The sequence below is a fragment of the Spermophilus citellus genome, assembly GCF_964194105.1.
Source record: "Spermophilus citellus genome assembly, chromosome: X".
NCBI lineage: Eukaryota > Metazoa > Chordata > Mammalia > Rodentia > Sciuridae > Spermophilus > Spermophilus citellus.
The window spans coordinates 68,552,150-68,568,661 of record NC_138190.1 but is presented as its reverse complement, the minus strand read 5'-3'; the positions used below and the strand labels follow the sequence as shown (position 1 = coordinate 68,568,661).

At 43.2% G+C, this 16,512-nt stretch overlaps 1 protein-coding gene across 10 annotated transcripts in view; it reads left to right on the top strand.

Annotated features, from left to right (window-relative positions):
• NHSL2 (NHS like 2) overlaps positions 1 to 16,512 on the top strand; it is a 272,794-nt gene that overhangs the window by 207,265 nt on the left and 49,017 nt on the right. The window contains exon 1 of one of the 10 annotated variants that reach the window (XM_081277331.1): positions 3,404 to 3,450. The exons of the other annotated variants lie outside the window; for them this stretch is intronic. Coding sequence (XP_081133457.1) covers positions 3,423 to 3,450 — 28 coding nt within the window. The 5' untranslated portion in view covers positions 3,404 to 3,422. Of the gene's footprint in view, positions 1 to 3,403; positions 3,451 to 16,512 lie in introns of those variants that run through there. 10 annotated transcript variants of the gene reach the window in all.

Here is a 16,512-nt window from a genome sequence, read left to right as displayed (position 1 = left end):
GTGGTGCTGAGGATTAAACCCAATGCCTCATGCATGCTAGGCAAGTGCACTACTACTGAGCTACAGCCTTAGCCCTAGACTTTATTGTTTTGTTTTGTTTGTGGCACTGGGGATTGAACACAGGGTTGCTCTATCTCAGAGATACATCCCCAGAATATTTTATTTTATTTGCATACAAGGCCTTGCTAAGTTACCCAGCTGGTCTTAAACTTGAGATCCTCCTGCCTCAGCTTCCCAAGTAATTAAAATTACAGGTGTGCACCACTGCACCCAATTTAGACTTGATCTTAAGTAACCATTTTGTATTTTAAAAATTTGCTTTTGTGTAGAAAAATAAAACTAACTACACAGCATTCTGGTTTTATATTGAGTGCAGATTTCTCCTTAAAGGTAAATCCTTGGTTTCCAAATATTGAACAGGATATTACTTTAAAAATAATAGTTTTCATTAACTTAGGATGCTGGAAATATTCTTCAGTCTGTGTGATCTGGGGACTAGTGTATGTTCTTTGAATTGGATTCTTTTCAAACCTTTAACCCAGTAGTTTTTAATCCAAGAAACCAGAAGAGAAGAGGGCCTGAATTAAAGGGGAAGAGGGGAAGGCCAAAGACAAACTTGAGTTTCATAACAATTAATCATGTTTAAACCCAGTAAACCATGCTTTATGGTTTCCAAGAGAATTTTATACAAATTATTTGTTGTCATATTTTGCAAGTTCAGAACTACAGTCATCCCCTGACTCCCAGTCCAGTGTTTTTGCTCCTTCTTAAACTGCTGGGTCCTTAAAATTTTCTTTTTTTGGAGAGAGGAGGGGGCAGGTTTTTGTAATCAACAAAAAAAGTTCCAAGAGACATTCAAGTCCCTTCTTTATTTGAAACAATTTATTTCATGTGCATTGAGAATGAGTGTAAAAGAAAATTTGCTATTTTCCCACACTACTTGTCCCCTACGCACATCAACAGGGCTTTCATTTCTCAATCCTTCCAGGCCCACCCTTCAGAAACTATTATCTACTTGACAATCGGCTGAGCCCTCTTGTCTTTTTTATTCTCTCAATTAAACTCTAAGGACTGAGGTTCCCATCTGCCTTAGAGCAAACAAATCTCTTGTTTTACCTGTTTCCCAGAAGCTAGAAAGCTCTTTTTCCTTTCTCCAACCTCTATAGTTTTCTTTTTCAGAACCCTTGAACCTCTTAGTGATTTTTAACTGCAGGTGGCAATTAAATTGGTTTCCCCAACTTGGACCAAGTCATTTCTCCAAAGCTCATTGCATATACCCTGCCCCCACTCACCCCTGAACCAAGAAAGAAAAAAAATCACATACTCATACCCACTTTTCTGAGCTATTTTTCTCTCTCTAAGCAGGCCTGTGTTGGCTGGGGATATAGCTCAGTTGGTAGAATGCTTGCCTCACGTGCATAAGGCTTTGTGTTCAATCCCTAGCACCACAAAAAAAAAAAAAGAAAAAAAAGCAGCAGACCTATGTTAACATGAATGTGGCAAAACTGCTAGGGAGAAATGATAGCACTGGGTAGGTAGATCTCTCTACTGTTGATAGGGCTAACATGGCCATCTATGATAGTGATCTATAATTGAGTATTAGATGGCAACATGGCACCCTTCCCCAAGCACTCCTATAGGAAGACTGAGGTAGTAGAAATTCCAAAGCCTTGGGGGAGCAAGGAGTGAACAAAAGGGAATTGGTCCCTGATTCACAGATACTTGTGAGGTTTTTTTTTTCCTTTTTTCTTTTCTTTTTTCTTTTTCTGTATCAGGGATTGCACCCCTGTGTACAGTCCCTTACACTGAGCCACATGCCCAACCCTTTTTTATATCTTCTTTAGACATAGGGTCTGGCTGAGTTGCTTAGGGCCTTGCTAAGTTGCTGAGGCTGGCTTTGAACTCATGACCCTTCTGCCTCAGCCTCCCCAGCTACTGGGATTACAGGCATGCTCCACCATGCCTTGCTTGCTTGTGAGTTTTGAAGGTGAGAGGAAAGAGAAGGAGAGAGAACAGAAAATGGGTAATAAAGAGGAAAATGAGAACGATGTTTGCAAGTGGAGGAATAGAAATAAAGCTTTAGACCAAACATCATGATGCATCCACACAATAGAATGATATGCAATTATTAGGATGAATGAAGGAGATCTCTATGACTAGAAATAGGAAAACTTTAGAAAGTTAATGGTAAGTTTAAAAAAATGGCAGGGGCTGGGCATAGTGTGCACACCTGTAATCTTAGCTACTCAGAAGGTAGGTAAAATAGAAAGTCTAGCATCACATTTTCAATAAAAGTATTATGTGAGGTACAGGAATGAAGCACATGTAAAATTTTGCATTTTCTAGTGGTAGCCACATATTCCTCCCCACTGATTTGAAATGCCACCTTTATTATACCCTAAATGCCCATATATACATGAGATTGTTTGTTTGGGATTATGTATTTTATTTCATTCATATATTTGCCAATTCTGGCACCAGTATCCCCCATTTCTAATAGCCACACTAAAAAAGTAAAAAGAAGGCTAGGGGTTTAGCTCAGTGTTAAGAGCACTTGTTTAGCATGCATATACCTTGGGTTCAAGCCCTAGCACTGAAAAAAAAGTAAAAAGAAAGAGGTGAGATTTAATTTTAATAGCATTTTATTTAATACCAATATATAAAAACATTTCCACATATATTCAATAATAAAATTATTAGTGATATATCTTTTATTCTTTGTCCATGTTAAATCATTGAAATCTGGTATATATCTTACACTTCTAGCACATTTCAATTCAGAATGGCCAATTTCAAGTTCTTGAGAGTCACGTGTGTCTGGTGGCTACTATAGTGGTCAGTGGAGGTGGAGCAGGCTGAGTTTTAAATGTCACCTGGACTGTGAGACTCTATGGTTGGTGAATTAGGAAGTCATGATGAATTAGGAGGCCAGATGCTGAGGATTTAAAAAAAAAAAATAAACCCTCAACTTCACCACTCGGGGCAACTGCTGAGGCCTCTTGAGGTGTGTGGATTTGTTGACCCCAGTAAACATAATGTGCTGGTAGATGCAGAGCAGAACAGCCAACTCAAGTACAAAAAAGGCCCTAACTCTCCATGGGCCCTAGTTCTGCTGGCCACAGAGATGAGGAAAGAGCCTGGAGGTTCAGGAGATGATTATCTGAGGCCTGTCACAGATTCCGCTTTCTCTGCCTTCTGAGTGCCTCTTTCACAGCTTCTTCATGCAGTTCTCATTGTACTCAAGACCCAATGCCCATTTCCTTTTTTTCAAAAGCAGTGCAGTGTGGCAATGAGGCTCTGAGGAAAGCCCTGGTCAGGGAGGGTGTGGTGGGAGGAACCCACATCACAGCTTACTCAACTGTGAGATCTTAACTAGGTCGGCTTCACAGCCACTGAGGTCCTGGGCAACAGTGGTGACAGCCATGGAGACACAGCCTAGAGCCTGGAATGGTGAGCATGGGCATAATTGCATACTGTGAGGAGATTTGATCTTGGGGTTTGGTGTCTGATGGGTGCTGGCAGTGTGGGAGGAGGCAGGTGTCTGGAGAGCCCTGGAGACAGGGCAGCCAGCTTTGCCCTGAGCTGAGCCAGCCAGGCCAAGTTTGAGAAGCATTTGGACTCCACAGCAGGCTTGAGGGCTTGGCCCCCAGGGGGCTGGCAGGAAGCTGAGAAATGTCATTATCCCCTGCAGGGCCACATGCTGTCTCTGACCAAAAGCAGTGGCCTCATGCCCACTGCTTGATGATTTCCAAACCAGCTGTCCCCCAGCCCGCCCTCCACATCTGGCCAGCTACCAGAACTGAGCTGGTGGAGCAGCCAGAGACCAGCCAGGGATCTGGAGCAGCTATGCTGCAAGAAAAATGAATTTCTTCTTGTGGAAGCCTTGGAGAGCTCTTTTGTCAGCAGCCCCACCCGCAGTTTCCCCCATTGCCTCCGCAGTGCCTAAGGGTGGGGCACCAGCATTCCTTTTTTCATTCCTACTGCTGCCTCCTCCAGCCTACAGCCTAAAAATTCTCAGTGGTACCAGACTTCTGAAGCCCAGGCAACAACTAACTGGCTTCTTTTTACCTGGTCATATAAGTTGTGGCCTCCCAAAGAATCAAGCTGGAGCTCAGAAGTTAGAGCAGTTTCACAATTACTCAAAATCTCATGCACATGGCAGCCTCACCCCACCTTCTGCTGCTCTAGCCCCCTCCTTCCAGCTGGCCAAAGGGCAGAAATCCTGCTTATTAAAACACTGCCCTGCATGTTGGTAGGTAGCTAAAAATCTAGTGTAGAGCCTGGCAGGTACATGAGAGCTTGCCAGTAGAGTTCTCTTAGATGGATATATGCATGCATGCCTGAATGCATGGATTAACATGCTCTGGATATTGTCTTTACTCCTAAACCTCTAAAACTAAAACTTATTACCTCATCACTTTCTACAGCAGGCATATATGCACCCATTGATCTCCACTGAACTAAGAAAAAGTCACAAGTAAAGCCAGCCAGAACCATTCCTAAGGCTAGGCTAAGAAAATGGTCACCCAGCTTTATCGCTCCTCACATTATTGCATTTAGGATCTAGAAGGCTGAATCATCCTACATTAAGAATCAAGGGTATGTAGGTTGGCATCAAATGGGCTCAGTTCAACTAAAGTCATTATTTCTTATTTACATAACCTTAATCAAAAGTCATTTTACCTCACCATGATTTACTATTTTACTCTGTAAAATGGGGCTAAAATTTTCCACCAAGGAGTGTGGCAAGGAATAAATGAGGAAATGTATTAGGTTGAACCCTATGAAACTGCTCAAAGTAATTGGATACCAACAATTTCATATGGCTCAACCTAATATAAAAAGTGCCTTTATAGAGTTTAAAGTACTGTTATAACTAGCCCTATGTAAGTATTCATTATTCTTAGGAGATATAATTTGAAAGTCACACAATTTTTTTTTCAATAAGCAACTAATCCCTTTCATATGAATGCAGGTGAAACTAACATAAGAAGCTGCTTCTCCACTAACTACAGGCTATAGGTATTTCCTGGAGCATTTTGACCTGAGAAATGGGGACCAGGTATTTTTAGGAGACTAGACCAGTTCACAGAAAGCAAAGGAGGTGAGCAGCAGGATGGCTCATGATTGCTCCTACCTAAAAATGGCTTTTTCACCAAAGCACAGGAGGAGTTAGCACATTCTCCTGCCCCAGGTGGGAGTTCTCATTCCCTGATTCTGGTTACAAGGCAAAGGCTGCCCAGGTCAGGCCTTCCTTGTTGGGGGTGGAATTACAAGGGTCCCAGGCTACCATGCACTTGGAGGAAATTGAAAACATTTGGCTCTCAAGGTGACTACTCTCCCTGGTGGCAGTAGCAGGTACAGGTAGCTCCTCTTGACCTAGAAAAGGCTCAAGTCTGACAAAGCTTAGATTCAGAACTGATAGATATAGTGGCCACAGTAGTGGGGGGACACTTCCCCATCCTATACATCTGCTACTCAATCCAATGCTAGCTATAAAAGTCATTGGGATTTCAGGCCAGAGAAGACTGATAGGGGTTGAGAAAATGCCCACCAATTGACCCTGCCATGGGTGCCAGCATCCCAAGCTAACGAGGACAGCTGAGGCACTAAGCAAACATCTAGAGTGTCCCACCAAGGGTACATTGTCAATTTGAGAAGACAGTCCTACAGGGGCTGGGGTTGTGGCTCTGTGGTAGAGTGCTTGCCTAGCATGTGTGAGGTGCTGGGTTCAATCCTCAGCACCACATAAAAATAAATAAATAAATAAATGTCCATCAACAACTAAAAATAAAATAAATAAAATAAAGGTATTGTATCCAACTACAACTAAAATTAAACATTAAAAAATTAAAAAGATAGTCCTACATTATATATGACTGTCCTATGAATTACAGGATATTTTACATTTCATAGCAAGATAAGGGTAGAGAGTAGCCTGTCAGCCTGAGAGATAGAAGATCCCCAACTCCCCAACTGCCAAGAATCAGGAGAAGAGACTGAGCAGAGTGGTGGCTTCTCCATAGCTCCAAATGGCTTCTTGGAGGAGACTGCTTCAACTAGATGCTCCATAAAAAGCTGGATGGTCATGGGCCTGATGCCTGGGTAATCTTGATTTGGTCAGTGGAGATAAGTAAAGTCACTTTGGCCTGGGACCAAAGATAGAAAGGCCAAGGAAGACACCTTCTGGGAAATACCCAAATGTGTTCTGCTTGGGGCAGGCAATTAGTGAGATCTGCTGATCTGGGCCCCCAAACCTGGACAACCTGTGGCAAAAGATCTATATGGAAAGTGGGGTCAACTTGGCCAGATGCCAAAATGCTGGTTTCCCAGCATCCATCAAAATGGGCATAGGATGTATAATATTTATTTAGGGAAATACAAATATCCAATCAGAGCTAACAGTATAGATTGTCCATAGCAAAGAGGTGCTTGGCCAGGATTTTGTGTACTTGGATTGGGAGGAAAAAAAATGGCTTTATCTCTGCTAACCTCTAATTAGAGTTTAGTTTTCCTTTCCATTATGAACTCAGGCAGGGCGCCACAGTAGCATTAGCAGTTCTGTGACTTTTTCTCCAATAGGAACCACAGATATTTTTATATCTCATTACTGCTGCTGCAGGTATCTTGAAATCCTCTATTCTACCCACGACTCTTCAAAATTGTGACAGTTATTGGACCTGCCACTAGATCCTGTTACCTAATGTGTTAATAATGAAACATGTTACTATGTCACAAATTTAAAGACAACTTTAAATCTAATTGATGTTCTTTGTAATCCTTTGTGTTTTATTTATGCTTATAAACACATTTCGAGAAGGAGGTCAATAGGTTTCATCAGACCCTTGAATGAATCCAAGCAATAAAATTGTTAAGAAATCCTGGTTTAGAGGTTTGGCAGGAAACCCGGCTGATGTGGGGTTCAACAGGGAAGGCCTTGAATGCAAAGAGAGGAAGCATGTACTTGCATTCTGTAAGCACTGAGGAGATGCTGAGAGGTTCTGAGCAGGAGGCTGCCCAAGATGACGGATTACAGAGATGGCAATAGCATTAACAGAAATAGAGGAGTTGAGAGGGCTAGGGTATTAAGAGAGAGTTGTCTTAAATATGTTAAATTTGAAACTAAAAAATAAAGACACCCAGGTAAAGATGTCCCCTGGGCTCTGGGAAATGCAAGTGAGCAGACTGAGAGTACAGCCATGGCAACAGGAATGTTTTGGGAGTTATTCTTTGAGATGATCATGGAAGAATTTGGAGTAATTGTAGGGCAGTAAGAGAAAAGAAGCCAAGGCAGGGGACTGCCATAGATGAGCTTCTCCAGGAAAAGGATTCCTAGACAGAGACTTGCATGCTGGAGGTTTGTTGGAGAGTGCTTTCTAGATCAGTCCTTGTGCGGGAGTAAGAAAGACTGAAGCAGGAGTTGAATTGTGATGTGTTTGCACCAGAGACCTCAGCCTATCCTGCAGGTGCTCTGGAGCTGAAATGATCCTTTGGATGGTCCTAATTGAGACCAGGCAGCTGGGCCTTTCTTCTGTCTCCCCTACAATCTGTTGACTAGATTTTGGATGCAAGCTGGTCTCCAGGAGAGGGGTGTCACCTTATAGAGAGACTCAACTGTAAGTCCCACCCTGCCACCTGTATCCAGTAATAGGAGTCTTGGGGTCAGGGAGCAGGTGCTAAAAGGAATTTGAGTCTTTAATACCCATAATTCAGAGTTCTTAGCATCTCCTCCAACCTCTACTATTTGGGGCTAAGCTAGGTGGAATGAGGCGAGGAGAAGTTAGAAGGAACTAAGCTGTTGTCATCTTCTGCACAGTGTGTTTACAAGAGGTTACCAAGCTAAGCAAGCCAACCACCACAGAAATGGTTTGTGGCCTCTGTGGCCCTCCCTTTCTGGGATGTCCCCCATCTCAAAGAGAGGATGTCACCACATTGTGGTTAGAGCCCTGCTTTCAGGGCCTGTGGGTTGCCCAGGAAACCTGATATTGTTAGAGCCACCAAGTAAAAGGAGGTTGGGCTTCATTTTTAAAGAGAGAACTGTAAAAACTTGGCTTTTTATTTTGAATTTCATGTCCCTACACCTAATAGCAACTGAACTAATTAGGCATAAACTTCCCCCAACCTTTGAAATTTAGAGTAGCTATAGGAAGCTTGCATCCAGAAAAATTCATTTGTTTGTTCGTTCATTCCATTCATTAATTCATTCATTCCACCCACTCATAAAATGATAAGCAGAAAGACTAAGTGTTGCTTGAAGGCCAGTTTTTGTTGTTGTTGTTGTTTAGATTAAAATATAAATTTAAAGATCCGGGTGGTGTCTCTCAGTGGTAGAGTATGTGCTTAGCATCAAAATAATCAAAATAATAAGAATTTTATTTGCCAATGCTTTTTGCTTTGTTTGGTTTGGTGTGGTTCGGTTTTTGTAGTGCTAGGGAAGCCAATGTACTTTTTAAAAAATCTGCAAGATCTGGCCACAAAGGAGGCATCAGCTAAAACTGAGGCATGCTGCCCTCTTGTGGGTGGGCATGAGGTTCACCTTGGGGCCCCATTCAGCCTGTATCTCTCCTTAGGGTTACCTGCCTGGGCCCTGTCAGCTTTGGTGCTCAGGAGCCTAGACTTGTTTGAGCTGGATGCTGGGGCTACAGTGATGCACCATTGTTATCATTCTGCTCACAAGACTGTCTTTTTTACCCTCTTGGGCTCACTGTGTAGTATGGGATAAGAACCTATGTGCGGGCTGGGGATGTGGCTCAAGCGGTAGCGCGCTCACCTGGCATGCGTGCGGCCTGGGTTCGATCCTCAGCACCACATACAAACAAAGATGTTGTGTCCGCCGAAAACTAAAAAATAAATATTAAAAAATTCTCTCTCTCTCTCTCTCTCTCTCTCTCTCTCTCTCTCTCTCTCTCTCTCCTCTCTCTTTAAAAAAAAAAAGAACCTATGTGCATCCATAAACAGAAGACAGTGTTGTGGGTAAAGGAGGAGCAAACATAGTCAAGCAAGCAAAGTTGGGAAAACTTTACAGAGATGTTAGGAGGACGGATAGACTGCTACTAGGTGCAGGAGGTGGCAGGGGTGGGGAAAGGAGGCATTCCAGTGCAAAGGAATAGTTAGAGACAGGAAAATGGTGCTTCTAAAAGTGGCATGTGTAAAGTGGAAATGCAGGAAAAAGGCTGGATTGGGGAAGCCTTATCTGCCAGGGCGAGGAACTGGCATTTTACCCTAGTGATCTTTTTTTTTTTCTTTTTGCAGTACTGGGGGTTGAACCCAAGGGGGCTCTACCACTAAGCTACATTCCCCCTTTATATATCTTATTTTGAGATAGGATCTTGCTGAGTTGCCAAGGCTGGCCTCGAACTTGTGATCCCCCTGCCTCAGCCTCCCAAGTAGCTAAGATTACAAGGAGGTGCTACAGCACCCAGCAACCCTGGTAGTCTTGAGGCAGAGAGTGAGCCAATCTGATTTGTATGTCTAGAGGATGACTCTAGTGGCCTCATGGAGGCTGGGCTACAAGAGAGCAAGATTCTAAGGAAGAGCAGCAGGTAGGAGATTCTTGCAAATGTTTAGATAAAAAGTAATGAGGCTTTGATTTGGGAAAGTGCTAATGAGTGGAGGAAGAAATGGATTCTAAGGGGATTTCAGAGTTCAGATTTATAGCTCTTGGTGATTCCTCAAGGTGGGAGGGGAAAATCTGCATGCCATGCTACATGAACACTCATGTAGCATGAGTTCTGTGATCCTAGCCACAGCAGTAGCTGCCCTGTTTTCAGGTTTATGTGACATTGATAGCACTTATTTATCCATTAACTCACCACAATCTCAAAGCCAAAGATAGCCCACCTGGCCAGGCACAGTGGTGCATTCCTGTAATCTCAGCAGCTTGAGAGGCTGAGGCAGGAGGATTTCAAGTTCAAAGCCAGCCTCAGCAACTTAGTGAGGTCCTAAGCAACTTAACAGGACCCTGTCTCTAAATAAAATATAAAAAAGGGCTGGGGATTTGGCTCAGTGGTTAAGCTCTCCTGAGTCCAATCCCTGGTACAAAAAAAAAAAAAAAAAAAAAAAAAGATATCCCACTACTTCTTGTCTACAAGATATCTTGCAGGGCTCACTAGGTGCCAGGTGGAGGCCTAAAACATTTCCCTCAGTGTCATGCATAGAATAGTCACAACTGCCCTGGGAAATAGATACATTTCTCTTTTTTTATACTAGGAATTGTGCACAGGGGCACTTAACTACACAGCCATATCCCCAACCCTTTTTATTTTATTTTTTTTTATTTTAAGACTGTCTCATGAAATTGCTTAACTGGCCTTGAACTTGCAATCTTCCTGCCTCAACCTCTTGAGTCACTGGGATTATAGGTGTGCACCACCACACCTGGCTAGATACTGTTCTTACACTGTTTTATGAATGAGGAAACTGAGGCCCATAGAGGTGATGTGATTTTCCCAGAATCACACAGCTTATAAGTGATACAGCAAGAATTTGAATCCATGTAGTTTCCTTCAGAGCCTTCCATGTAGGCCAAAAGAGGAGCTACAGAGCACACAGACCTTGGGCTGCCTAGCCTGAGTTAACTGCAGCAAATTAGTGGCATATCCTGTTCCACATGCTGCTCTAGTGAGCATCTAGACTTGGAACCTCCAGGCCTCAGAGGGGTGATCAAGTTCTGGGAAGGAAATCCTGATTTCAGGTTGCTGGCACTGCTGATAATGAAGGAAATAGTCAGGGCATACTGCATCTCATCTTTGTCCCAAAACATAGACCCACCAAGAGATTTCAGTTGTGCTGGACATCAAATCCAAGTTCCTGAACACAGCCTGCAGGTTCTTGAGGTAATGAAGCTCTTGCTGATTCACTGGCTCCTTTCAATCATTCTTTCCCACCCCAGGGCCTTTGCATTTGCCTTTGTTCTTGCCAGGCATATCCCCCTCCGTACACACTTTAACTCTCTTTCCTCTCTCCTTTTTTAAATTTTATTATTAAAATTTTTTTTGGTACTGGGGATTTAACCCAGGGGATCACTGAGCCACATCCCCAGCACCCCCCTTTTTTTTTGAGACAGGGTCTTGCTAAGTTGCTTAGGGCCTTGCTAAGTTGCTGAGACTGGCTTTGAACTTGTGATCCTCCTGCCTCAACCTCTCAAGTCACTGGGATTATAGGTGTGTGCCACCATGCCCAGCTCTTTTTCTCTCTCTTTATATCACTGTTTCCATCTCATTCACATTTCTCTCATTTCAGTGTGAACTCTATGAGGGCAGAGGGTATCTATCTGTCCCGTATACCATTGAATCCCCCAATGTCTATGGGCCTACAACACAGAGCTCAATAAGTGTTTGTAGAATCAGTGAACTCTATTTTGTCACCTACTGTGTGTCTGGCCCTTTACAAATACTAATTCATTCAATCTTCAAAATATCCCTGAGTTAGTTATGATTTTTATTCCCAATATATGCATTCAAGCAGGATTTTTTTTTTCAATGCTGGGGATGGAACACAGGGTCTACTTCATGCTAAGCAAGTGTTCTACCACTGAGTTACATCCCCAGCCCCCAAGCAGGGTATTAATTGAGAAGGTCCAAGGTTCCATCTTCCCTGAACCAATTCATATGAATGATTTAGACTTCCTCAGGAAGGACTTGAAGCAATTCTGCCTCTCAGCTGGGGTTGTTAACTACCCTGCTTGTTCCACTTTTTCATTCTTGCTTATTACAAACCCCAGAGATCTATAGAAGTACTTCAGAAAGCAAAGCAGAATTCCTTGCTCAATGAGAAGTCACCCTATTCCAATGGGAGATGTGGCTGAAACCCACAGGACTAAGCATTCCCCAGAGGATTCAGGGAACAGAGGGGCAAAATGCTTCCCTCTTGCCCCTGAAATGTTTTCTCCATCAACTTCTAATTTCCCTAAATCCTTGCTACTCAAAGAGAGATATGAGGACCAGCAGCAGCAGCACTAGAGAGCACATAAGGGATGCAGAATCTCTGCAAACACACCCCTCTCCACCTACTGAATCACAATTTGCATTTTAACAAGACCCCTTAGGGTTTTGTTGATTCCTATGCCTAAAACATTTGAGAAGCACTGGCCTAGGGCTGGGGTTATGGCTCAGTGGTAGAGCACTTGCCTAGCATATGCAAGGCCCTGGGTTTAATCCTCAGCACCACATAAAAATGAATAAAATAAAGGTATTGTGTTCAACTACAACTAAAACATAAATAAATTTTTTTAAAAAGCACTGGCCTAGAGTACAGCCTCTGAGCATGACTTCATCACCAGACTGGGTACAGAGGCTGAATCTTGGTACTGCATCCCCAGGACCCCTGCACATGCCCACATACTCCTATACCAACACCTAGTAGGTCCTCAGTAATTTTTGTTATTTGTTTTTTGTACTAGGGATTGAACCCAGGGGCACTTAACCATTGAGCCATATCCCCAGCCCTTTTTTATATTTTATTTAGAGACAGTGTCTCACTGAATTTTTTAGGGCTTCACTAAGTTGCTGAGGCTGGCTTTGAACTCACGATCCACCTGTCTCAGCTTCCCGAGCTGCTGGGATTACATGTGTGAGCCACCACACCCAGCAGTAATGTTTGTTGAATGAGTAAATGTGTGAAGGAATCTATCACCTATAGCCAGCTTAGGCACAAATATTATGTACACTGTGTGGCCCTTCCCCCTCCTATCACACTTCCTATAAACTATCCAATGAAGAGACCCTAGCCTGTGGTTCCATGAGGGAGGCCCAGTGACAGGGCATTTGTTTATATAGGCCCTAGACTTCAGATGACTTTGAACAGGCTTGTACCTTCCCTGTTCTTCCATCCTTTTAACTCCAAACCTCCAAAGAAGAACTTCTGAAGTGCCCATGATCTATTATTGTTGTCCTCATTTACAGTATGGCCTTCTCAGCATACTTGGCTACCAAGGTCCCTGTGCCACTTCTCAAATGGCCCCCTGGAAATCCCAGTCCCCCACTACAAGGTGCAAAGGGTGCTGGCTATCAAGCCCTTGCTGCATGCAGAACCAAAATAAACCCCTGTTGATATGGAAACGGGTTGAATTATTTTAAGAAAAAAATTGCTCCTTCATTAAGTCGAGTTGTTATGGCAACCAGAATTAGATAAGTAACTTGGCCATGGAGGTTATGTGCAATGTTTGGAGACAGAGTTTTCAGAATAATGGAAAACAATTTGTAAGCATATCTCCCTGACCCCTGACTCTGCCCTGTGAGGGATGTGAAGGCCAATTGAGGATTCTACTGCCTCACCTGAGTTTATGCAGGGTGGCTGGAAGCCACTCTCCAGGGCCCTGCCTGTGATGATGCAGGCTGAGGTCACAAGGATTATATAAGAGGAAGTCAAGGAGGGCTTTATACTAGAGGTTCAGCACTATCTCAGTATGCTAGTGAACCCTACACTCAGCTGCAGAGGAACCTTTCAAGTTCCCAAAATTAGGGGAACGCAGGCAGAGGCTCAAATAAAAATAGTGTAGCTACTTTTTTTTTTTTTTTTGTACCGGGGATTGAACCCAAGGTGAGCAACTGAGCAACTTTTCCAGCCCTTTTAATTTTTTTTTTAAATTTTTGAGACAGGGTCTCTTTAAGTTGCTTACAGCCTCACTAAGTTGATAAGGCTGGCTTTGAACCCGCAATCCTCCTGCCTCAACCTCCTGAGCCACTGGGAGTACAGGCATGTGCCATGACACTTAGCTTTCTTTTTGTTTTGTTTTGAGATAGGGTCTTACTAAATTACCCTGGCTGGGCTCAAACTCACAATCCTCCTAACTCAGTGTCCTGAGTAGCTGGGATTAGAGATGTACACCACAGCACCTGGCTATAATAACTATTCTTCATTGGGTATTTACTGTGAGCCAGACCCTGAGCTAAGTACTTGATACACTCACCATTAATCTTCATCATAACCCTGTGAGTCATTCTTATTATCTAAATTTTGAAAATATGGAGAATGAATCTTTGCTCAGTAAGGTGACTTGTCTGAGGTCACACAATAAGTGCAGAACTGGAATTAGAATTTTAGGTTCCACTTGTGGCCTCTGCTGCAAAGTCAAGGGACTCTTAAGCTGAAACACTGAGCCAGACTATTATCTTATATCCACGTTCATACATTCACTCATTCATTCACTAAAAATCCTTTACTGAGCACCTACTCTGTGGCAGGACCTGAGGAAAGCCCAAACATATGACACTTGCTTTTTGTCTTCAAGGAGTATAAAGACTCTTCTGATGGGGAAAAACTATACAGTACGGTAAATATGATACAAATCAACTGGGGCAAGTTGCCAGGCAGTGGGTGCCTAGACCTAGCACCAAAACCATATGAGCAGCAGACCTCCTTAGAGGGGCCCTGGCCCTCCTCCAGGTCCTTCTTTCTTTCAGATATTCCAAGTGGCTCCTTTGACTCAGGAAACACTAAGTGGAAAGCAGAGAGTTTGAAGGGCTCTAAAGGAGAGGGAAGGGACAGGGGCCACTGAATCTCCAAGGTTTAGGAAACTGCTTTATAGGAAAAGAGAGGAACTGGAGGAGCCAGCCTATATCAATTTTTCTGTTTCCTGCCCTAGAGCTCTGCAAAATGCATGGTAAACCTAGACAATTGCAGAGTTTGGGATGCTGCCCTGAAGGTGTTTGTGCCCCACTAGAAATAGTAGGCTCCATTTTTCTAAGCCTAGCCATTGCATGCCAAGTTCTAGGCTTTTCTTTATACATAGTAATGCCTGTTGCTTCTTTTGAAATTTTCAGTTAGTACCCTAGTATAAGCTACTGTTGTGAGATGATCCCCACTGGGCTGTCTGATGGTTTGCTCTGTGTTATGGCTGAAGCCTGCCAAATTGGGGCCTGAAAAAGAGCTCCTCACCCACCCAGGACAAAGCCTTCTAAAACTGCCTAGAAAGTCACCATCCTGGAACTCTTACAAGGTGGGCCTGAGGCACAGCCTCACTACAAAAGACTCTAGTGAGTGCTAAGCATAAAAGGGGTATCTGTCAAGACCCCCTACACATTGTAACACCCCAGGTCTTGTGCAGTCAGCAAGGAACTGAAGTTTGCCATCAGTTGAACAACTTCATTCTCATTTAATCTTCACTGTCAGGTAAATGCTGTTTCCCATTTTATAGACTATAAAACAGAGGTGCACACCCAAGATCATCCAGCTAGGAAGCCACAGAGCTGGAATCAAGAACTTCACAAATTCCTATTCCTTATTGCTTCCTAGGCTGGAACAACTCAGAAAAGTGCCTTATGACTCTGTCTAGCCTGCGACCCATGAAAGAAGGTTCGAATCGTGAGAAAACACTAGGGAGTTTTAAATTAAAGAGACAAGACTCTAATTACCTTTAAAACCAGCTCCAGGATGGCTTCTCTAGCTCCAGCCTCCAGCCACCTAATGCAATAGCGAGGTTTACTGAAGAGGCTAGCGCGCGAGAGAGAGAGAACACGCCACAGAGTGGATTTTATTGGGGAACAAAAAATTCTGGGAAAATCCCATCCAACAAAGATTAAGGGGGGCAGCATCCAAAGGTCAGGGGCTACGATTGGGTCTTTGGGGCAGTGGCCAGACACGCCTCTGCATGGACAAGCCCTTGGACCTGGAGAAGGGTGGGGAAAGCTCTGACACAGCTGTGTCTAAGCACCTCTCACCCAGCCAGGGAGGTAACTCAAATCACGTGGGAGGATGGCCTCTCACAACTCTGTCAACTGCCTCAACAGCACTAACAACACGTAACTGATGTTTAGCTCTGTGTTATCAAACCTACTACGTATTGGAATCACCAAGAATATGTGATTAAGGAATTCTATCTAGAGCTTTCTGGAGCTGGGTGCAGTGGTGCATGGCTGAGGCAGGAGGAGTTCAAGTTTGAAGTAGCCTGAGCAATTTAACAAGCCTCAGTCTTAAAAAAATTTCAAAGATGTTTGGGGATTAGTGGTAGAGCTCTTGCCTGTCATGCACGAAGCCCTGGGTTCAATCCTCATACTACAATAGATAGATAGATAGATAGATGGATAGATAGATAGATAGATAGATAGATAGACAGATACATACATACATACATAGATAAATCCATCTCTTCAAACACTTATGAAATTGTATCTGCTTTTCCAGTGTGGAATGAGAAGTTAACTTAGACCTGAATTTAAGCATACATTTATTGTTTACTAACTACATGGCCCTAGACAACTTAAAAACCCTTACTCAGTCTCTTTATGTGTGTGTGTATATGTGTGTGTGTGTATATGTGTGTGTGTGTGTGTTGTACAATACCTTTATTTTATTTATTTATTTTAATGTGGGGCTGAGGATCAAACCCAGTGCCTCGCACATGCTAGGCTAGCACTCTACCGCTGAGCCACAACCCCAGCCCCTTAGTCTCATTTTTAAAAGCAAATTTGTTGTAGGAATCAGAGATAATGTATTCACAGGGTTTGCTTAATGCCTGATGTATAACCGAGACTTAATAAATGTTTTCAAGACTCACCTGGGGAGCTTTTAAAA